This window comes from Carcharhinus amblyrhynchos, chromosome 11, assembly GCF_965287045.1.
Source record: "Carcharhinus amblyrhynchos chromosome 11, sCarAmb.v2.hapA, whole genome shotgun sequence".
NCBI lineage: Eukaryota > Metazoa > Chordata > Chondrichthyes > Carcharhiniformes > Carcharhinidae > Carcharhinus > Carcharhinus amblyrhynchos.
In genome coordinates, this window is record NC_137334.1 from 93,721,574 (window position 1) to 93,744,308 (window position 22,735).

At 47.5% G+C, this 22,735-nt stretch overlaps 2 protein-coding genes across 2 annotated transcripts in view; one reads left to right on the plus strand and one right to left on the minus strand.

Moving 5' to 3' along the window:
- The window catches only part of LOC145350353 (sterol 26-hydroxylase, mitochondrial-like), a 30,237-nt gene extending 26,490 nt beyond the window's left edge, over positions 1–3,747 (plus strand). Inside the window, exons 8-9 of the mRNA XM_080199592.1 lie at positions 66–269; positions 417–3,747. Of these exons, the coding sequence (XP_080055718.1) occupies positions 66–269; positions 417–533 (321 nt within the window). The 3' untranslated portion in view covers positions 534–3,747. The remainder of the gene's footprint in view (positions 1–65; positions 270–416) is intronic.
- A 95-nt stretch (positions 3,748–3,842) lies between these two features.
- Positions 3,843–18,513, minus strand: bcs1l (BCS1 ubiquinol-cytochrome c reductase complex chaperone). Its single transcript, XM_080199593.1, has 8 exons — positions 18,451–18,513; positions 16,464–16,832; positions 13,785–13,924; positions 12,764–12,958; positions 12,160–12,223; positions 10,720–10,889; positions 8,157–8,274; positions 3,843–7,485 (listed from the first exon to the last, which is right to left on the minus strand). The coding sequence occupies exons 2-8, from the start codon at positions 16,781–16,783 to the stop codon at positions 7,233–7,235; spliced, it is 1,260 nt and encodes a 419-aa protein (XP_080055719.1). The 5' UTR covers positions 16,784–16,832; positions 18,451–18,513; the 3' UTR covers positions 3,843–7,232.
- Positions 18,514–22,735: the final 4,222 nt, after the last annotated feature.

Consider the following 22,735-nt stretch of genomic DNA (forward strand, 5'->3'; position numbering starts at 1 on the left):
GTTAATCACTTGTACTGACTGGTAATGTCTGTAACTGTCCCATGGAGCTCAGTTCTTTCCTGCAGACAACGTTTTCTTTCTGCCACTACGCAACGTCCTACGATGAACAGAACTTTCCCAATCCTCACCAGTTTCAACCAGATCGCTGGATCCGTGGATCAGAAAGACTCAAGCATCATCCCTTCAGTTCAATACCATTTGGATTTGGTGTCCGGGGCTGCCCGGGGAGAAGGATTGCTGAGCTAGAGGTGCATCTGACGCTAGCCAGAGTAAGTATTGGTGTTATCCAGAGTAAGTATTGGTGTTAGTCAGAGTAAACATTAGCTTTAGCCAGATCGAGAGCCAGTGTTAACCAGAGCAGCACACTCTGTCCACTCTGTAATTTCTCATTGTTTGAAACCTCTTTCTGATTGCAGTTGCTGAAACAGTTCCAGATAAAGCTGGATTCTGGAATAAAGGAAATTCCAGCGAAGACCAGGATCGTTCTCATTCCCGAGAAACCCATAAATCTGCAGCTTGTGGACCGGGTGTGACATTCCAGGAGCACAAACGAGTGATCAGGCTCAAGTTCATCACACTCCCTCAGATCATGCTTGACCTACTTTCTGTCTCATTATTTTCATTCAGTAATCGTTCTGTCCCTAGCCCAGTTACACTCCTGTTTTTAACAGCATTCGACAATAACTCACCTCAGCAATGGTCAATGTCTCACCTTATCCTGTGGGGTTTGAGCCCTTGTGAATAACCTTCTCTGGAAGCTGCCAGAATCACAGGTACCACTCTTCCATTCACTCCAGGTGATGTGAGGAAACAACTGAAAGCTATTTGTTCCTCATTGGGCCAGAAATACAATCAAGGAAATTCCTCTAAGCATCCTCCAGGGAGTCCTGCATCTTTTACATGTCCTGCCGTTAGTTGCTGGACATGTCCATAAGAGTCATAGAGATTTACAGCACGGAAACAGGCCCTTCAGTCCAACTTGTTGATGCTGTCCAGTTTTTACCATTAAGCTAGTCCCAATTGCTCATGTTTGGCCCCTATCCCTCTATACCCATCTTACCCATCCTGCAGCACTCTGCCATCCCAACCAATAAGAAAGATGAAAAGGGGGCTCTTCATAATACAATTGGATATTGCTAGGCTCTGGGTCAAAGAGCCATTTTCCCATCTGCAGTTTTAATAATGGAAGTGTTCAATGATAACAAAGGGAACATTTTGCAATATCCCACTGGTTTATCCCCTAGATTTTGCTTAGAACGGTCTTCAGTTTCTGGAGAATCGGTGACCCGAAATTCCTCTGTGTTTGATCAAATCCAGTCCAGATCACACGGACCAAGTGATAGAATCCCAACCACAGAATCCCTACAGTGCAGAAGGATGCCATTCAGCCCATCGAGTCTGCACTGACCACAATCCACCCAGGCCCCATCTATTTACCCTGCTAGTCCCCCTGACACTAAGGAGCAATTTAGCATGGCCAATCCACCTAACCTGCACATCTATGGAGTGTGGGAGGAAACCAGAGCATCCAGAGGAAACCAAAGCAGACACATGGAGAACATGCAGACTCCCACAGACAGTGACTCGAGCTGGGAATCGAACCTGGGTCCCTGATGCTGAGGCAGCAGTGCCAACCACTGTGCCGCCCATGATCTCTATGAAGGCATTAAACCACGATATGATGGGATCTCTGCTCCAGGAACAATCTCAGAGAGGGTCAGCAGCCACCAACATGAGCTGAGACCTGTCCAACACTGCAGTACAATTCTGCCAGAGTTTAGAGTCACTTCTCCTGGTCCACCCCAGTAATCCAAACTGGAATCACCCATTAATAGGGATGCTATCCAATATGTTTAATTGTCTTACAGACCTCTAGCAGGTCACCCTATAATGCAACTAAATAAGTAGACTGAATTCCTTGAGTCTAACTTTAACCTGGGGACCATTGTGGAACCGCAGTCCTTACTAACCAATATCTGCTCAGTAAGGAATTCCAGGGTGATGGATTAGAGTCATAAGGCTTATAGCATGGATACAGGCCCTTCGGCCCAACTTATCCATGCTGTCCAGTTTTAACCACTAAGCTAGTGTCAATTGTTTGCATTTTGCCCATATCCCTCCATACCCATCTTACCCATGTAATTGTCTAAATGCTTTTTAAAAGACATAATTGTACTACTACCTCTGGCAGCTCATTCCAGACACTCACCACCTTGTGTGAAAAAAATTGCTCCTCTGGACACTTTTGTATCTCTCCCCTCTCACCTACGCTCTTTAATTTTAGACTCCCCTACCTTTGGGGAAAAGATATTGACTATTTAGCTGATCTTTGTCCCCCATTATTCTATAGACCTCTATAAGGTCATCCCTCAGCCTCCTACGCTCCAGAGAAAAAAAGTCCCAGTCTATTCAGCCTCTCCTTATAACGCAAACCATTAAATCTCGGTAGCATCCTAGTAAATCTTTTCTGCACTCTTTCTTGTTTAATAATATCCTTTCTATAATAGGGTGACCAGAACTGTACACAGTATTCCAAGTGTGGCCTTACCAATGTCTTGTACAACTTCAACAAGATGTCACAACTCCTGTATTCAATGTTCTGACTGATGAAACCAAGCATGCTGAATGTCTTTTTCACCATGTTGTCTGTCTGTGACTCCACTTTCAAGGAGCTATGAACATGTACCCCGAGATCTCTTTGTCCTGTAACTCTCCCCAGTGCCCTACCATTAACTGAGTAAGTCCTGCCCTGGTTCAATCTACCAAAATGCATCACCTCACATTTATCTAAATTAAACTCCATCTGCCATTCATCAGCCCACCGGCCCAATTGATCACGCTCTTGTTGCAATCTAGATAACCTTCTTCACTGTTCACTATGCCACCAATTTTGGTGTTATCTGCAAACTTACCAACCATGCCTCCTATATTCTCATCCAAATCATTAATAATAGTGGACGCAGCACCGAACCCTGAGGCACACCACTGATCACAGGCCTCCAGTTTAAAAAACAACTCTCTACAACCACCCTGTCTTCTGCCATCAAGCCAATTTTGTATCCGTTTAGCTACCTCACCTTGGATTCTGAGAGATTTAACCTTATGCAATAACCTAGCATGTGGTACCTTACCAAAGGCCTTACTAAAGTCCATGTAGACAACATCAACTATGCAACTCTCATCTATCTTCTTGGTTACCCCTTCAAAAAAACTCAATCAATTTTGTTAGACATGATTTTCCACTCAAAGCCATGCTGACTGTCCCTAATCAGTCCTTGTGTCTCTAAATGCCTGTAGATCATGTCTCTCAGAATAAGATGATAATATTCCAATCTGGAGCAGTTTGTAACTTGAGGAGAAATTCAAAAGTCACCATCGTAACCCCTTCCTACCGGGCCCCACTGCGCAGCGCCTTCCCACTGGGCCCTACCTCAAGAGACCCTTCAGCCTATCCAAAGCTCTGGAGTCCGTACTGATTCCCAGCTCTTCTCTGCTCACTGACTTACACTGATAATAACTCGAGTTTAAAACTCCTTTCCATGTTTTCAGATCCTTCCAAAGCCTCACAACCTCTATCTCTGTAATCTCCTACAATCCTCTGAGATCTGTGCTCCTCCCACTCTTCTCTGTCTCCCGTTTCATTCACCCTGCCAGTGGTGGCCATGTCTTCAGTTGCCTGGGGTCTTAGCTCTAGAATTCCCCACCTAAACCTCATCTTATCTGAAAGAATAAATTTTGAAGGAGAAACTTTGCTTGTGAGCGTTTTGCTTAACCATCAGTGGCTGCGTTCATTTCAGGTTAAATATTTAATGCCAGATGTTGAGTCACATATCTTCCAGTGACCGTTCCTTCCCAGTGTCAAGCCATGCAGTGACGGCCACAGGCTGTGGCAGGCATCACACTTCAAAATCACACTGTAAATGATACAATAGCCTTTATTGCAAGGAGATTAGATTACAAGAGTTAAGGAAGACTTGCTACAATTGTCTGGGGCTTTGTTGAGACCACAGTTGGATGCACTGTGCAGTTTTGGTCTTCATAGTAGGAATAATGATAGGAAGGACTATTTCTTACGTGGCGAAAAACTGCAGCAGGCGATGGTGCAGAGGGACCTCGGGGTCCTTGTGCATGAGTCGCAAAAACTCAGCCTGCAGGTGCAGCAGGTGGTCAGGAAGGCGAATGGGATGCTGGCCTTCATAGCGAGGGGGATTGAATATAAAAGTAGAGAGGTCTTGCTGCAGCTGTACAGGGCACTGGTGAGGCCGCAGCTGGAGTACTGTGTGCAGTTTTGGTCGCCGCACTTACGCAAGGATATTTTGGCCTTGGAGGGAGTGCAGAGGAGGTTTACTAGGCTGATACCGGAGTTGAGGGGCTTGAGCTATGAGGAGAGGCTGAATAAACTAGGCTTGTACTTGTTAGAGTTTAGAAGAATGAGGGGGGATCTCATTGAGACATATAAGATGATGAATGGGATGGATAGGATAGAGGTGGAGAGACTCTTCCTGCTCAGAAAGGACAGTAGGACTAGGGGGCACAGCCTCAAGATAAAGAGGGGGCGGTTTAGAACGGAGTTGAGGAGGAACTTCTTCACTCAAAGGGTGGTGAATCTCTGGAATTCTCTGCCTGTTGAGGCGGTGGAGGCTGCCTCGCTAAATATTTTTAAGACGCGGGTTGATGGGTTTTTGATAAGCGAGGGGATTAAGGGTTATGGGGAGAGGGCGGGAATGTGGAACTGAGCCACGACAGATCAGCCATGATCTTATTGAATGGCGGGGCAGGCTCGAAGGGCTGGATGGCTTACTCCTGCTCCTATTTCTTATGTTCTTGTCTTATATTTAATATTTTCCACAGAAGTGCGACAAAGGCTCACTAAATTGGTCCCTGCATAGAATCTCTGCAGAGCAAAAGCAGGCTATTTGGCCCATTGAGTCTTCACTGACTCTCCAAAAGAGCATCTTAGGTCCATACCCCGCCCTATCCCAATAACCCCATGCATTTACTAAGGCTAATCCACTCAACCAATGCATCTTTGGACACTGAGGGGTAATTTGCCATGGACAATTCACTTAACCTTTGAACTGTGGGAAGAAATCTACACAGCCATGGGAGAACATCAAAGTCCACACAATCACTCAAGACCAGAATTGAACCTGGGGCCCTGGTGTTGTGATGCAACAGTACTAACCACTGTGCCACCAACGAGGTGTGATGGAAAACCGAGTAAATTGGGTTTATGTTCTATGGAAGTGAGAAGAATGAGTGGTGATCTCATCGAAACATCCAAGATTATGGAACAGCTTGACAGGTCGAATCTGAGAGACCGTTTCCACCTGGCTCAGGCATCTGGAGCATGGGTGCACAGAGCAGGGAAGGACGGCAGCTGTTTAGAGCCCAGATAAATAAAAGATTTCTTCATTCAGAAAGTTCTGAAGCTCTGTGAAGTCCTCTATCGCAGAGCTCTCTGGATTCTGAATCATTTGGTATATTCAAGACAGGTAAATCTTTGGACTCTGAGAGAATCACGTGTTATAGAGATGGGACAGGCTCTTACTGATTGGCAGAGCTGCTTTGATGGTATGCCTGGCTTCTTCCAATCTTATTTTGTACCTCAAGACTCATCTCTGAAAATGATTAATTCTTGAAATGCAAGCATTTATTCCCTGTTGTTTGAGTCTTTCTGCCACTGACTGGGTAACATTCCATTGTCCAGTTAACACTGATGCTTCAGTAATTTCACTCAGGGCCTGGGTGGCCAAGGTAATTGTGTTAAACACAGTCCTCCGATCCACCCAGATAGGGGACAGGAGTCACAAGCAAACAACATGATTCCTGGAGTGAGTGCAGCACAGATTCATCATATGACTAAAACATTAAATTTTGAGAAAAGGCCGCAGAGAATGGATTTGTACTGCCCGAGTTTAGAAGATTTCGTTTTTAAAAAAAAGTTTTTTTTTGGTCACAAGTAAGGCTTACATTAACACTGCAATGAAGTCACTGTGAAATTCCGCAAGTTGCCCCACTTTGACGCCTGTTCGAGTGAATGCACCTAATCAGCACGTCTTTCGCACTGCAGGAGGAAACCAGAGCACCCGGAAGAAACCCACGCAGACATGGGAGACAGGAGACAGGGACGCAGATTCAATTCCTGGCTTGGGTCACTCTCTGTGTGGGGTTTGCACATTCTCCCGTGTCTGCATGGGTTTCCTCCCACAGTCTGAAAGACGTGCTGGTTAGGTGGATTGGTCATGCTAAATTCTTCCTCAGTGTACCCGAACAGGCACTGGAGTGTAGCGACTAAGGGATTTTCACAGTAACTTCATTGCAGTGTTAATGTAAGCCTACTTGTGACTAATAAATAAACTTTTAACAAATCCTTGCTACCATCTGAGCCCAGTCTAGCCCTGGCCCAATGCTTAGAACTCTCCCAATCAGAGATCAGGAGTACAGGCTTTCATGCGAAAGACTGGAACACAATATCCGTGAAATAATAAATACCTGAGTGATGATCCAGGCCCACTCTCCCATACTATACCGGTGGAGGCACCATCTTAAACAAGACTCTCACAGGTGGGTACTGAAGATTTCATGACCATTTTTACAAGAACGGGGGTAGTGATTAAGTGATACAGAACTTGACTGTTCCTGAAATAAAAGATATGTCCTCATCCAACACTCATTGGGACAGATACAAGAATACCAAATTTCAAAGCAACAACAATTCATATTGCATGAGAAAATAGCGCTAATTGGTTCGGCCAGAATTGATTTGCGAAATAATTAATATCCTTTTTTCATGCAGTATAAATTGTTGCTCCCTTTGAAATTTGGTACTCCTGTATCTGTCCTGATGGGTGCCACATGAAAAGTTTCCACAGCATGCCTCTTTTTTCTGCAATATTAGAGCAGGGGCATCCTCCCTGCTGACCTGATCAGTATTAACACTGTAGTCGTCTCTGGTGACTTACTCTTCACATTGTTTTCTTTCTTCTACCTGCGAAGGCATCACAAAAATTTCAACACAGCAAGATCCCATAAAACAGAAACATGTGATTAAAGGCCAATTTATCTGTCGATGTTAGCCCTCCATTCAGGGCAGTAAACAAGAGCATCTCTCCCTGCACATGGAGCACTGAGGATAGTCATCACATAGAGGTTTATTTCCAATAAATAGAGCATTGTTTTTCAGTGCTGGGACATCTGGTCCCCATTCCTCTCCCAGACGCTCCTGGCTATCACACGATGATCTGCTGGATGTCCTCAATGGCTTTGAGGGGTTCCAGTTTGTACAGCAGGAAATGTCCCTGTACCTGGGCGGCACTGATTCTGTCAGAGAGAGACAATGCTCTCTCTGCAAACTCATCCGCCATGGTCACTGGCTGCTCTGGGTAAAAGCGCTGGAACATCTGGGATAACTGCCAGTGGGAGCAGTAGCCAACAAACTGCTTGTGGTCCACTCGTCCAGGACGGATCAGAGCAGGATCCAGCCTGCGGACAAAGACAAAAACGTGAATCATTATCGATGGGGAATGGCTGTCACTGCTGGCCGGGGGACGGGGCAAATCTAACTTGTAATTGTGGGATCAAACTCTTACTTTCCTGGCACCTTTAACGGAGCAAAAGATTCCGAGACATTTCACAGGAGTGTTATAAAACAGAACCTGACATGCAGCCACATCAAGACACATCCTCCATCAAAAAAGAGGCAGGTTCTAAGGAGCATCTTAATCATTTAGGGAGGTAAGGCAGCGGAAGTGTGTGACTACTTACAGCATCAGGGACCCGGGTTCGCTTCCCGGCTGTGGTCACTGTCTGTGTGGAGTTTGCATGTTCTCTCTCGTGTCTGTGTGGGTTTCCTCTGGGTGCTCTGGTTTCCTCCCACAGTCCAAAAGATGTGCTGGTTAGGGTGCATTGACCCAAACACGCACTGAAGTGTGGCAACTAGGGGAATTTCACAGTAACTTCATGCAGAGTTGCTGTAAGCTGACTTGTGACTAATAAATAAACTTTAGCACCGATGGTGGAACAATTAAAACTGGAGACATTGGAGAACTGGAGGAATAGAGGTGAGGACAGGAGGACGTGGATGCTGGGATGGGGGAAGGAAGTTACAATCAGAACAGCCACTATCTTGATGCAGGCTGAAGAAAGGCTCCTACCTGTCCAAGTAGTTTGTGGTCATAAACACCAGCCTGGCCTCAGCTGACGCCACGCCATCGAGAGCATTTAACAAACCGCTGAATGTTAGCCGGCCCATTCCTTGGTACACAGTAGGGTCTGAAATCACAGATCAGTCAGTGTTTAGTATCTCAGTGTGCGCAAAGACTGGGGGGGCCTGGGGCCCAGCTTCACTCCAGACAATCCAGCCCAAGAGAGAGAGCTGCCGCCATCCAGCCCGAGGCCCTAACTACCCTCTGGGGGAACATAACAGATCACAGGACACTACTCAAAGAGCAGCTGAGCTCTTCTCAATGCCACACAGACATTTATCCCTCAACAAATATCACTGAAACCAAGCATATCTCATCACTGTGTGTAGGATCTTGTTTACACACACTGGCTGCTGCAGTTCCAACACTACAACAGTGAGCACACTTCAAAAGTCAGCTGTAATCGCCTCACCCCTACCTTCCCCAGCCAGCGTCAGAGCCTGAATCAAGGCTGTGGGGCTTGGATTAGAGGTGGAGACACAGAACTGGATCTGGATTTATTTCAGGGAGCTTCATCAGGACATCCTTGGAGAACCCTGAATTCCAGTGAGAGAATTCCAGGCAGAGAGCACGTGAGGGGGAGGGGCAGAGAGAGGGACAGACACAGAGGCAGAAAGAGACTGAGAGCAAAAGCACCAGCTTCAACTGATGAATCAGTGTTCCTCCATGTTAAACACCACTTGGGGGAAGCACAGAGGCTGGAAAGGGTGCAGAATCTACTCTGGATTTCAACATCACTCTCTCTCTCTCTGTCTGTCTCAGTTGTAGTGTGTACCATCTACAAGATGCAGAACAGGAACTCACCAAGGCTTCTGAGCAGCACCTTCCAAACTGAGAGGTGATGGCCTAGTGGTATTATCGCTAGAATATTAATCCAGAAACTCAGCTGATGTTCTGGGGACCCGGGTTCAAATCCCACCACGGCAGATGGTGGAATTTGAATTCAATAAAAATATCAGGAATTAAGAATCTACTGATGACCATGAAACCACTGTTGATTGTTGGAAAAACCCATCTGGTTCACTAATGCCCTTTAGGGAAGGAAATAAGAACATAAGAAATAGGAGCAGGAGTAGGCCATCTAGCCCTTCGAGCCTGCCCCGCCATTCAATAAGATCATGGCTGATCTGTCGTGGCTCAGTTCCACTTTCCCGCCCTCTCCCCATAACCCTTAATCCCCTCTCTTATCAAGAACCCATCAACCCGCTTCTTAAAAATATTTAGCGAGGCAGCCTCCACCACTTCAACGGGCAGAGAATTCCAGAGATTCACCACCCTTTGAGTGAAGAAGTTCCTCCTCAACTCCGTTCTAAACCGCCCCCCCCTTTATCTTGAGGCTGTGCCCCCTAGTCCTACTGTCTTTTTTGAGCGGGAAGAGTCTCTCCACCTCTATCCTATCCATCCCATTCATCATCTTATACGTCTCAATGAGATCTCCCCTCATTCTTCTAAACTCTAACGAGTACAAGCCTAGTTTATTCAGCCTCTCCTCATAGCTCAATCCCCTCAACTCCGGTATCAGCCTAGTAAACCTCCTCTGCACTCCCTCCAGGGCCAAAATATCCTTGCGCAGGTGCGGCGCCCAAAACTGCACACAGTACTCCAGCTGCGGCCTCACCAATGCCCTATACAGCTGCAGCAAGACCCCCCTACTTTTATATTCAATCCCCCTCGCTATGAAGGCCAGCATCCCATTCGCCTTCCTGACCACCTGCTGCACCTGCAAGCTGGGTTTTTGCGACTCATGCACAAGGACCCCGAAATCTGCCGTCCTTACCCAGTCTGGCCTCCATGTGACTCTAGAGCCACAGCAATGTGGTTGATTCTCAACTGCCTTCCAAGGGCAACAAGGGATGGGCAATAAATACTGTAAGAAGTCTTACACCGTTGTAAGACTGTCCCTCTCTCTCTGTCCTCTCTTACAACACCATTGTAAGACTTCTTATTGTGTTTACCCCAGTCCAACGCCGGCATCTCCCCATCAATAAATACTGGCCAGCCAGTGACGCCCATGGCCCATGAATTAATAAACAAAAAAAAGAGACAGAGAGCGCTCACGAGGCCGAAAGAGCAAAATTGAAGGCAACAGAGAGAGAACTCAATGAAATGTTACAACAGATTACATTAGTTAACATAATGAAATATCTTGAGTGTTTTAAAATACTGTGTCACAGAGAGAGATCTAACAACAAATGAATTACAAGAGCTGCAGGAGTGTGGCACAGTGGGTTAGTGCTGCTGTCTCACAGTGCCAGGAAACTGGGTTCAATTCCTGGCTTGGGCCACTGTCTGGTGTGGAGTTTGCATGTTCTCCCTGTATCTGCGTGGGTTTCCTCCAGGTGCTCCGGTTTCCTCCCACAGTGCAAAAGACATGGTGGTTAGGTGCAGTGACCCGAACAGGTGCCCGACTGTGGCATTTCCACAGTAACTTCATTGCAGTGTTAATGTAAGCCTTACTTATGACTAATAAACGCGATTGTGTGGATGATGAGAGCGAGGGGCGTGCACTCACTTTCTTTGGCCAAGTCTCGGTTGACGAAGGCTGCGTCCACGTCCTCCAGAAGGACGATGCTCTGCTGTGGCGCCACGCTGAGCAGGTGGTTGAGTCGGTCGTCAGTCAGGCTCCTGTCACTCAGGCTCATTAGACAGATGCTGTATTGGAGCTCCCCTGCCAGCGCTGTGCTGAGGGCACAGGGAGGAGGGAAAGGCAGGCTTTAGTGCAGTAACAGCAACATCGTCCCACATACACACACACACACATACATACACCTGCGTCAGACACAGGCAGTGGGCAGGTTACAGATTCCCCTGGGCTCACAGGCTCCAACTCCAGTACAGGTTACAGTGTCAACGTTTGGGACAATAGGCAACTTTATCCAAAACTACGTCTATAGAACCAGGAATCAAACACAACACTAATAATTCCAGCCCCACTTTCACTCAGCAAGCCCTGGGAAACAATCGCTCAGTGAGGAATCTCACCCTAACCCCAGCACAGGAATCTCTGCAATCAGTCTAACTCGCCCAGAGATACAGAACATTAAAACGCCGAAACACGCCCCAAATCTTCATAAGCCAAATCACTTTTCACTGAATGTAGAATCGTTCATGTTTTTGTAGGTAGCACGAGGCTGACACTGCCTATATAGCACTGAGGGACTGCTGCATTGCTGGAGGAGCCGGACTGAGGGAGAGCTGCACTGTCAGATGTACTGTCTTCTGGATAAAACATTGAACCAATGTCTACTCTGCCCTCTCTGCTGGGTGTTTGATTTTGATTTATTGTCACACGTATTAGTGTACAGTGAATGGTATTGTTTCTTGTGCACTATACAGACAAAGCATACCGTTCACAGAGAAGGAAAAGAGAGTGCAGAATGTAGTGTTACAGCCATAGTTAGGATGTAAAGAAAGATCAGCTTAATGTGAGGTAGGTCCATTCAAAAGTCTGACAGCAGCAGGGAAGAAGCTGTTCTTGAGTCGATTGGAATGTGTCCTTAGACTTTTCTATCTTTTTCCTGACAGAAGAAAGTGGAAGAGAGAACGTCCAGTGTAAAAATTTCACTGCCGCTATTTTGAAAGAGCAGTGGGCAGTTCTCCCCAGTGTCCTGGGGCCAATCTTTACCCGTCAACTAAAAGCAATCGATCTGGTCAGTCACGTAGCTGTTTGTGGGATCTTGCTCTGCAGAAACCGGCTGCTGCGTTTCCTACTTTGCAACAGTAAATACACCTCGTCATATGTCACATTCGAGTGTCCCAAAGTCATGAAAGATGCAACAGAAATAGGAGTGAGGCTTGTAATTTGACTGCTGCTGAAAGAAGGGAGGTTGTTGCTGGCCTGGCAATCCACCCACACAGTTCAACATCATTCAGGTAGATTTCTCTTCCTCAATGTCTCACTGACTGGCAAAACGCACGAGAATCTCCCTCCTGCCCCAGTTTAAATACTCACATGAAGCTGCTCTTCCCACATCCAGGAGGTCCGTACAGCAAATACCCGCGGCGATATGGAATCCCTGTGGAAGTACCACTCAGTCACATGATGGGTAACACACAGTGTCATCAATGAACTGCCACAGTGATTGCCTGGCTTCATCACACAGACTGGAGGGTGGGGGAGAGGCAGTAAGATAACGGTCACAGATCCAACCTAGGGGCCTGAAACCAAAGAAGCTCCCACTTCATTTTAAATTATTGAGCATCAACACTGCCCCCTCTTGGGGGTGTTTCATAACCTGAAGACTCAATAGAGTCCCTTCAAAACCTGCTGCCTCCCAGGACAGCAGCAACAATTCTAAGGGAGAATCATCACCGACAAGCCACACACCACCCTGACTACAATCACCGTTCCTGCACTGTCAAAATCCTGGAACTCCCTCCTTAACAGGGTCTAACTACATCAGGTGGACTGCAGCAGTTCGAGAAAGCAGAGATGCACCACCGCCTTCCTAGGGGAGATTAGGGATGGGCGATAAATGCTGGTGTGGCCAGCGATGCCCACATTCTGAGTGTGAATGCCCCACTGCCTTGGTCACAGTTGCTGCGCTGTCCCTTACCCCGGTCCGTGTACCACTTGGGATTCCCGATGAAATCTTTGACGTCTTGTACGATTTTCTCGGAGATTCCTTTCTCCAGCACGACAGAACTGAGTGGACGCCTGCGCCGTGGGAATCCAAACTGCCGCCATTCTGCCCCCATTGCTGTGTACATCACTGTCTTCCCTTCCTGCTCTTTGAGGGCCAGGGTTTTTGCTGCGAGTGGAGGAAGAACAGAAAAGGCCAGGTAACGCTCTCAATCAAATATTACAGAGAAAATAACAGCCCAGGCTCTTTCCTCTGCCTCCTTACCGAATCTTATAGAAAGAGGCCATTTGGCCCATTTGTGCCTATGCTAGCTCTTTGGAAGAGCTATCCAGCTTATCCTTCTCTCTTGCCAGACCCCTTACAATTATTTCCCTTCAACTACTTATCCAATTCTCTTTTAAAGGTTCCTGCTGAATCTGCTTCTACTACCCTTTCTGACAGCACCTTCCAGATCACAACAGTTCACTGAGTAAGACAAAATTCTCATTTCCCCCCAAACTCCACTCAGTTCTTTTGCTAATTATCTCAGGTCTGTCTCCTTCTCATTACCGAGTTTCCTTATAAGATAATGAGGGGCACAGATCAGCTAGATACAATATCTTTTCCCAAAGGTAAGGAATCTAAAACTGGAGGGTATAGGTTTAACATGAGAGATACCAAAAGTGTGCAGAGGGGCAATTTTTTCACACAGAGGGTGGTGAGTGTCTGGAACGAGCTGCCAGAGGTAGTAGTAGAGGCAGGGACAATTTTGTCTTTTAAAAAGCATTTAGACAGTTACATGGGTACTTTGGGTATAGAGGGATATGCGCCAAATGCGGGCAATTGGGATTAGCTTTAAAAAAGGGCAGCATGAACAAGTTGGGCTGAAGAACCTGTTTCCATGCTGTAAACATCTCTGGCTCTATTAAAACCCCCCACAATTTTGAGCATCTCCATTAAATCCCACCTTCACCTGCAAAGTAGAATCGCACAAAGTTATCAAAGAAACTTGTACCTTCAGTCAGAATATCAAAGAAGATCTGTCGGTTGCTGCCCAGTGAGGTGAGGGTGACTGTCTCCCATGGGGTGCCTGTATGCAAGTCAATCATCTGCTTCTCCCGGTTTCGCTCCACCCGAAGCCATTTGCTTTTGTACCTGTGGCAAATTCAGCGCGTTGTCAACACCCAGAATTCTCAGGCTTTGCGCAGCAGTTGAAGCTGTGCTGTTCACAGTCCCTGTTTCTAAACTCTGAGTGCAGTCCCAGAACTGGAATCTAAACCTGCAGCAGGTGTGTGAACCAGCTGAGCAGCTGTGACAGCTCTTGTCCCCACTGCTCAGCTCCAGCTTAATCTGTGGGGAGGCGTTCACAGTCTTAGGGAAAGGATTTACCCGGCATCCCCATCAAACACTCCCAGGACAGGTACAGCACAGGGTTAGATACAGAGTAAAGCTCCCTCTTCACTGTCCCTATTAAACACTGTAAGTCTCACAACACCAGGTTAAAGTCCAACAGGTTTATTTGTAGCAAATGACACTAGTTTTCACAGTGCTTTTCCTTCGTCAGGTGGGTGGGAGTTCTGATCACAAACAGGGCAAATAAAAACACAAACTTAATTTACAGAATGACTGGAATGCGAGTCTTTAATCAAGTCTTAAAGGTACAGATAGTGTGAGTGGAGAGAGCATTAGAGAGAGATTAAAGAGATGTATGTGTATTGTCTCCAGACAGGACAGTTAGTGAGATTTTGCAAGTCCAGGCAAGCCATGGGGGTTACAGGGAGTGTGACATGAGCCCAAGATCCCTGTTGAGACCATCCTCATGTGTGTGGAACTTGGCTATCAGTCTCTGCTCAGCGACTTTGCACTATCGTGTGTCGTGAAGGCCGCCTTGGAGAACGCTTACCCGAAGGTCAGAGGCTGAATGCCCGTGACCACTGAAGTGTTCGCCAACAGGAAGGGAACAGTCTTGCCTGGTGATTGTCGAGCAGTGTTCATTCATCCGTTGTCGTAGCGTCTGCATGGTCTCCCCAATGTACCATGCTTCGGGACATCCTTTCCTGCAGCATGTTAGGTAGACAATGTTGGCCGAGTTGCAAGAGTATGTACTGTGTACCTGGTGGATGGTGTTCTCACTGAGCATGAAGGGATCCATGTCGATGATCTGGCATGTCTTGCAGAGGTTGCTGTGGTAGAATGGACAAGCCGTCGTATAACAGGATCTGCTCAGATGAGGAGGATTGCAACAGACACTCCAGACGCTGAAAGACCCTCTATCATAAGAGCAGGATATGGCGCTCGACCCATTAATCGACAGTTCCGATGCGCCACAGTCAAAAACCGCACCAACCTCCTCAGAAGACAAACACAGGACACGGTGGACACAGTACCCTTCGTCGTCCAGTACTTCCCCGAAGCCGAGAGGCTACGACATCTTCTCCGGAGCCTTCATGTCATTGATGAAGGTGAACATTGCAGAAGGCCACTCCTACATCCCCACTTCTTACTGTCCGCAGCAAGTTACCCAGTCTTCAGGAAAATAGTGATCACGACACCACACAACCCTGCCATGCTACGACAACGGATGAACGAACACCGCTCGACAATCACCAGGCAGGAGTGTTCTCTTCCTGTTGGCGAAGACTTCAGCGGTCACGAGCATTCGGCCTCTGATCTTCGGGTAAGCATCCTCCAAGGCAGCCTTCATGACACACGACAACGTAGAGTCGTTGAGCAGAGACTGATAGCCAAGTTCTGCATCAGGACGGCCTCAACCAGGATCTTGGGTTCATGTCACACTATCTGTAACCCCCACAACTTGCCTGGATTTGCAAAATCTCACTTACTGTCCTGTCTGGAGACAATACACATCTCTTTAACCTGTGCTTAATGCTCTCTCCACTCACGTTGTCTGTATCTTTAAAACTTGATTAGCTGTAAAAACTCGCATTCCAATCATTCTGTAAATTGAGTTTGTGTCTTTATACGCCCTATTTGTGAACAGAACTCCCACTCATCTGGCGAAGGAGCAGCACTCCGAAAGCTAGTGGCGTTTGCTACCAAATAAACCTGTTGGACCTTAACCTGGTGTTGCGAGACTTCTTACTGCGTTTACCCCAGTCCAACGCTGGCATCTCCACACCATGCCTACCATCAAACACTTCCAGGACAGGTACAGCATGGGGTAAGATACAGAGTAAAGTTCGCTCTACACCGTCCCCATCAAAGACTCCCAGATTAGGAACAACATGGGGTTAGACTCAGAGTAAAGCTCCCTCTACACTGTCCCCATCAAACACTCCAGGACAGGTACAGTATGAAGTTAGATACACAGTAAAGCTCCCTCTACACTGTCCCCATCAAGCACTCCCAGGGCAGTACAGGGTAAGTAATAATGAATTTTTGGAATTCCCTATGCCAGAGAAGCTGCGGATGTTTGATTGTTGAGAATATTTTAGGCTGGGGTTGACCTTTTTCAGGCAATGAGGACTCGATGGTAAGGGTGGTCTCCTCCTCTGCTTCGACAAGCACTGTTTTCCACACCAGCCTCCCTGTGCCACTGAGTGTCTGCATTCGTGAATATGGGTTGATGTGGCTGGCAGTCACTTCCTGCAGTCACAGGCTGGGGCCGGGGGGGGGGGGGGGGGGGGGGGGTTTACGTCCCAGAGGTATACAGAGTATATGTTGCCATACTCACCAGATGAAGTGGTTTCCAGGGCTGGGAACAAAGGCGAAGGTTGTACTGATCCTGCCACTATCATGTTGGAAGTAGGAGGTCTCCACACTGAGATGCTGCGTTCGTTGGGCCTGGTGTGTAATCCAGCTGAGGAGCCAGTGGTAGCTCTTGTCTCGACTGGTCACCTCCAGCGTGATCATACAATGCCTCCTAAAAGCCACCATCCCGAACTGGGCCCCCTTGCGAGCAAGCGCCAGCGCTGTGCCCACCCCCACCAGCCCGAATCCAGCCCCAAAGTACGGATTGTCCTTCAGGGCCACAACAAAGTCTGAAAACGGCATTTTTGACCAGTTCACCGGTGCCTGGAGTACATGGTGTCAGCAGCAAGATCTACACAAAAGAATACAACAACAAAAACTCAATTGTCAACACCAGAATCTGTGATTATAGGAATTAGTGCCGCGTGTGTATGATACTGGAAATAGCTCCAATCACTCGCATCAATCACTCCACCATGATATTGTGTCTTCATCAGTTCCACAAGAATGAATCAGGCGCTGGGAATGGAGGAGGAGTACAGAACACAAAGGAAAAACTTTTTATACCGGGGACAGGACGGGGGAAACAGATACACTCATGTCAAAATCAGAATAAGGCAGATACAGTGAGGATATGAATATACAGTGAGCAGATACAATGAGGGTATGGAGCTAGAGGGGGCAGATACAGTGAGGATATGAATATACAGTGAGCAGATACAATGAGGGTATGGAGCTAGAGGGGGCAGATACAGTGAGGGTATGAATATGCAGGGGACAGATTCAGTTACGATGTGGATAGAGGGTGCAGATACAGTGAGGATGTGAATATACAGGGGCAGATACAATGAGGATATGGAGCTAGAGGGGGCAGATATGATGAAGGTATGGATAGGGAGGGGTCAGATACAGTGAGGATGTGGATATAGAGGGGGCAGATACTGAGATCTCCCCTGTCAATGTCTATGCTATGAGCTACGGAATAGATTTGGATCCTCTTTCACATTTGGCTTCTAAATTTTTGGACTTCTATACTGCAGATACTGGAATCCGAAATAAAAACAGAAAATGCTGGAAAATCTCAGCCGGTCTGACAGCCTACGTGGAGACAGAATAGAGCTGATTTCTGGTCTGGATGACCCAGGGGACATGAATGTATCTATTCCTGGAGGGGTGGCACAGGGACTCAGCTTTGAATCCCGGCTTGGGGGAACGAGTGTGTGTTGGGGTTCGCTCCCGCCGGGTTGTGTCACTGTCTAACCACCCCCTGCGCCCCTCTGTGGTCTGTGTGGAGTTTGCACATTCTCCCTGTGTCTAAGTGGGTTTCCTCCCACAGTCTGAAAGACGTGAGGGTTTGGAGCATTGGCCGTGTCAAATTCTTCTTCAGTGTACCCGAACAGGCGCCAGAGTGTGGCGACTAGGGGAATTTTACAGTGACTTCATTGCAGTGTGAATGTAAGCCTACTTGTGATACTAATTAATAATAAACTTTAAACCCACACAGACATGGGGAGAATGTGCAGACTGCACACCAACAGTGACCCAAGGCTGGAATTGAACGCAGGTCCCTGGTACTGTGAGGCAGCAGTGATAACCCACCGTGCCCCCCCCCCGTTCTGTCCTCTGGAGTGTCCCCGATTTCCATCCATCGCTGCCGGGGTCCCAGCCTCTGGAATTCCTCCCCCCCCAAAACCCACTCCCTTCATCCAGATTTTGCCCCAATTCCGCACACCCCACCCCACCCCAGAGACTCAGGGTGGATTTCTATTGGCTACTATTAGAATGAAGCCCTCTGGGAAAGAGGGAGAGGCAAGGCGCTACATCAATGTAAGTTGTTGTTGTTGTCTGGTCTAACCGAGGAGCAGGGGCGCCGGGGGTGGTTATACAGTGACACGACCCGGGGGGAGGGGGTGAACCCCACCCCACACTCTCTCTCTCTCACACACCCACACACACCCTGACACACTCACTCTCACACTCCGGGCTCTCACTCAGGCTTCCCGCCTGCGCTGCCCTTCCCGCTTCCGGTCCCCGCCGCTGTTTCCGGTCCGCCGCCCCCTCTCCTCCGGCCGGAACGCCCGGGAGCCGCGGAAGGTTCCGGTACAGGGGCTAATCGCACTGCTCAGCCTGACAAAGAATGGCCCCCCCCCCCGACCCCTGACCCCCGACCCCCGACCCCTGACCCCTGGGGCACATCCCAAATCCCCTTTATCACCAAAACTCATCACTCCCGCGGGTCTAAATTCAGGAATTGGAGTAGCCAGTTTGCACATAGCAAGATCTCACAGATAAGAACATAAGAAATAGGAGCAGGAGTAGGCCATCTAGCCCTTCGAGCCTGCCCCGCCATTCAATAAGATCATGGCTGATCTGTCGTGGCTCAGTTCCACTTTCCCGCCCTCTCCCCATAACCCTTAATCCCCTCTCTTATCAAAAACCCATCAACCCGCATCTTAAAAATATTGAGCGAGGCAGCCTCCACCACTTCAACGGGCAGAGAATTCCAGAGATTCACCACCCTTTGAGTGAAGAAGTTCCTCCTCAACTCCGTTCTGAACCGCCCCCCCTTTATCTTGAGGCTGTGCCCCCTAGTCCTACTGTCCTTTCTGAGCGGGAAGAGTCTCTCCACCTCTATCCTATCCATCCCATTCATCATCTTATATGTCTCAATGAGATCTCCCCTCATTCTTCTAAACTCTAACGAGTACAAGCCTAGTTTATTCAGCCTCTCCTCATAGCTCAACCCCCTCAACTCCGGTATCAGCCTAGTAAACCTCCTCTGCACTCCCTCCAAGGCCAAAATATCCTTGCATAGGTGCAGCGACCAAAACTGCACACAGTACTCCAGCTGCGGCCTCACCAATGCCCTATACAGCTGCAGCAAGACCTCCCTACTTTTATATTCAATCCCCCTCGCTATGAAGGCCAGCATCCCATTCGCCTTCCTGACCACCTGCTGCACCTGCAAGCTGGGTTTTTGCGACTCATGCACAAGGACCCCGAGGTCCCTCTGCACCGTCGCCTGCTGCAGTTTTTCTCCAGGTAAGTAATAGTCCTTCCTACCATTCTTCCTACCAAAGTGGACCACCTCACACTTGCCAACATTAAATTCCATTTGCCAGTTCCTGGCCCATTCGCCCAGCCTATCTAGATCCTTCTGCAGACTCTCCACACCCTCCACACAATTTGCCGTTCCACTAATCTTGGTGTCATCAGCAAATTTCGACACCATACACTCGGTTCCCTCCTCCAGATCATCTATATAAATGGTAAATAGCTGAGGCCCCAGCACCGACCCCTGGGGCACTCCACTAGTCACCAACCGCCAATCCGAATAGCACCCATTAACCCCCACTCTCTGCCTCCTATTTGACTTTGATCTTACTCTCTTGTGGTTCTGCATTTGCCTTGACTTGACTTTATACAGAACCTCCCAGGGACCATAGCATATTTTATATTCCCCCTCCTTCCCCCCACCCCCGGCCCTCATGAGGGCATATAGGGTCTTGTAAGATCACATCCAAAAGGTAGCACCTGTCATGGTGCAGCACTCCCTCAGCATCGGTGCTCATGGAATGGAAGTTTCCAGATTGAGACACGCAGACTATCACAGTTTCCTGAGGGAAGTGTAGGAAGGAGGTCTTCTCCATTCAGCCTGGTGTACAGTATGGACATATACCATTCCAAGACAAGGCAGGTTCAATGCATCAAAGAAGAACAAAGAACAAAGAAAATTACAGCACAGGAAGAGGCCCTTCAGCCCTCCATGCTGCCCAACTTAACTAAAACCCCCTACCCTTCTGGGGACCACATCCCTCTATTCCCGTCCTTTCCATGTACTTGTCCCTTTAAAGTCACTGTTGTATCCGCTTCCACTATCTCCCCTGGCAATGAGTTCCACGCACCCACTACTCCCTGTGTAAAATATCTGCCTCATACATCAGTTTTAAACCTTCCCCCTCGCACCTTAAACCTGTGCCCCCTAGTAATTGACTCTTCCACCCTGGGAAAAAGCTTCTGACTATCCACTCTGTCCATGCCTCTCATAATCTTGTAATTTTCTATCAGGTCTCCCCTCAACTTCTATTGCTCCAGTGAGAACAAACGAAGTTTCTCCAACCTGTCCTCATAGCTAATGCCCTCCATACCAGGCAACATCCTGGTAAATCTTCTCTGTACTCTCTCCAAAGCCTCCACATCCTTCTGGTAGTATGGCAACCAGAATTGAACACTACATTCCAAGTGCAGCGTAACTAAGGTTCTATAAAACTGCAACATGACTTGCCAATTTTTAAACTCAGTACCCCAGCCGCTGAAGGCAAGCATGCCACATAACTTCTTGACCACCTTCTCCACCTCCTGTACACCCAGATCCCTTTGTCTATATTTCCTATTTGTATTAGACTTTCCAAAATGCATTACCTCACATTTGTCCAGATTAAACTCCATCTGCCATCTCTCCGCTCAAGTCTCCAACTGATCTACATCCTGCTGTATCCTCTGATGGTCCTCACTGCTGTCCACAAATCCACCAACTTTTGTGTCATCTACAAACTTACTAATCAATCCAGTTACATTTTTCTCCAAGTCATTTATATATACTACAAACAACAAAGGTCCCAGCACTGATCCCTAAGGAACACCACTTGTCACAGCCCTCCATTCAGAAACGCACCCTTCCACTGCTACCCTCCGTCTTCTTTGACCAAATAAGAAGTCTCACAACACCAGGTTAAAGTCCAACAGGTTTATTTGATAGTAAACTCACAAGCTCCTTCATTAGGTAAGCGTTCTGGTCTTAGAACACTCCACTCACCTGACGAAGGGGCAAAGCCCGAAAGCTTGTGAGTTTACTATCAAATAAACCTGGTGTTGTGAGACCTCTTACTGTGTTTACCGCAGTTCAACGCTGGCATCTCCACATCATTCTTTGACCAAGCCAGTTTTGTATCCAACATCATCTGGGCTTTATTCGAAGTTCCAGATTTTCACTCCGTTTGAGGAAAAAAATGGTTCCTGATGTCACTCCTGGATGGATTCACTCCAACTGTATGGTTATTTGACACTCAATCTGGATTCCCCTGCCCCCGTTCCAAAGGAAAAGATTTCAAAAAGCCAAATATGTATTATTTCCAGTGTAGAATTTCCCTGTTTATAGATCCTAGCTTGATTAAACTCAAATGCCCAGGATTGTGATCTCTCATGGTTTTCTCTTGTATGCTGATATTGCTACAACAGGGTTGGAATTCATGCACAATTCTCTGGCTGCCACCACTTCATTGGCTGGAGCTCAGTTCTGAGCAAGGTGGTGAACTCCACTCAGCCACAACATTGCTCTCCCGGACCACTGGCTGAGGCTGAATGGGACATGAGCCACACAACTACCTGACTGACACTGAGCCTAAAAAGGTGCTTCAGAATGCCCAGAATTGTCTGACAATCTCTGATGCCCATTCTTACAACCTGCCTTTTGCAAAGCTGGATTCTCAAGGCTTGTCACATTGAAGACCAAATATCAGAATAAGCTTAGTGTTGAACCAGATTGAGACTGTCATCTCTGGAACTGGACATCCTGTGTTTGACATCTGTGAAACAGCATCAGTTTCTCATTCAGGAAGTGTTATCTGTTACCATTTGTAGGCCTACTGTAGGTAAATGTGCTGTGACAAGTGCAACATATTTGAGTGTGCATCATTAACTATTAGAAATAGCTGCGTTTCTAATACTCGTTGATATATGGGTGACACAGTGGCTAGCACTGCTGCCTCACAGCGCCAGGGACCAAGGTTCGATTCCCGGCTTGGGCCACTGTCTGTGCTGAGTCTGCACATTCTCCCCGTGTCTGTGTGTGTTTCCTCCGGGTGCTCCGGTTTCCTCCCACAGTCCAAAAGACATGCTGGTTAGGTGCACTGACCTGAACAGGCACTAGAGTGTGGCGACTTGGGGATTTTCACAGTGACTTCATTGCAGTATTAATGTAAGCCTACTTGTCACACTAATAAACAACCTTTAAACTTTAAGTTTGATTCCCTTCAGCTATAAGCTACGTAAAAAAAAACTGTTAAAATGACTTGCATACATTGTGGTCCGCAAAGCTTTCACTGATGATCTAGTGGTCCATAAAAAGGAAAAGAATCGGAATCTCTGCTCAATTCCATTAGTAACGAATGCTGAAATTCCACTGGTCTTCCCTATTAGCCTCACCACCTGTATACAAACATTCTGTGATGCCTAGATCTGCAATGAAGCATTTTG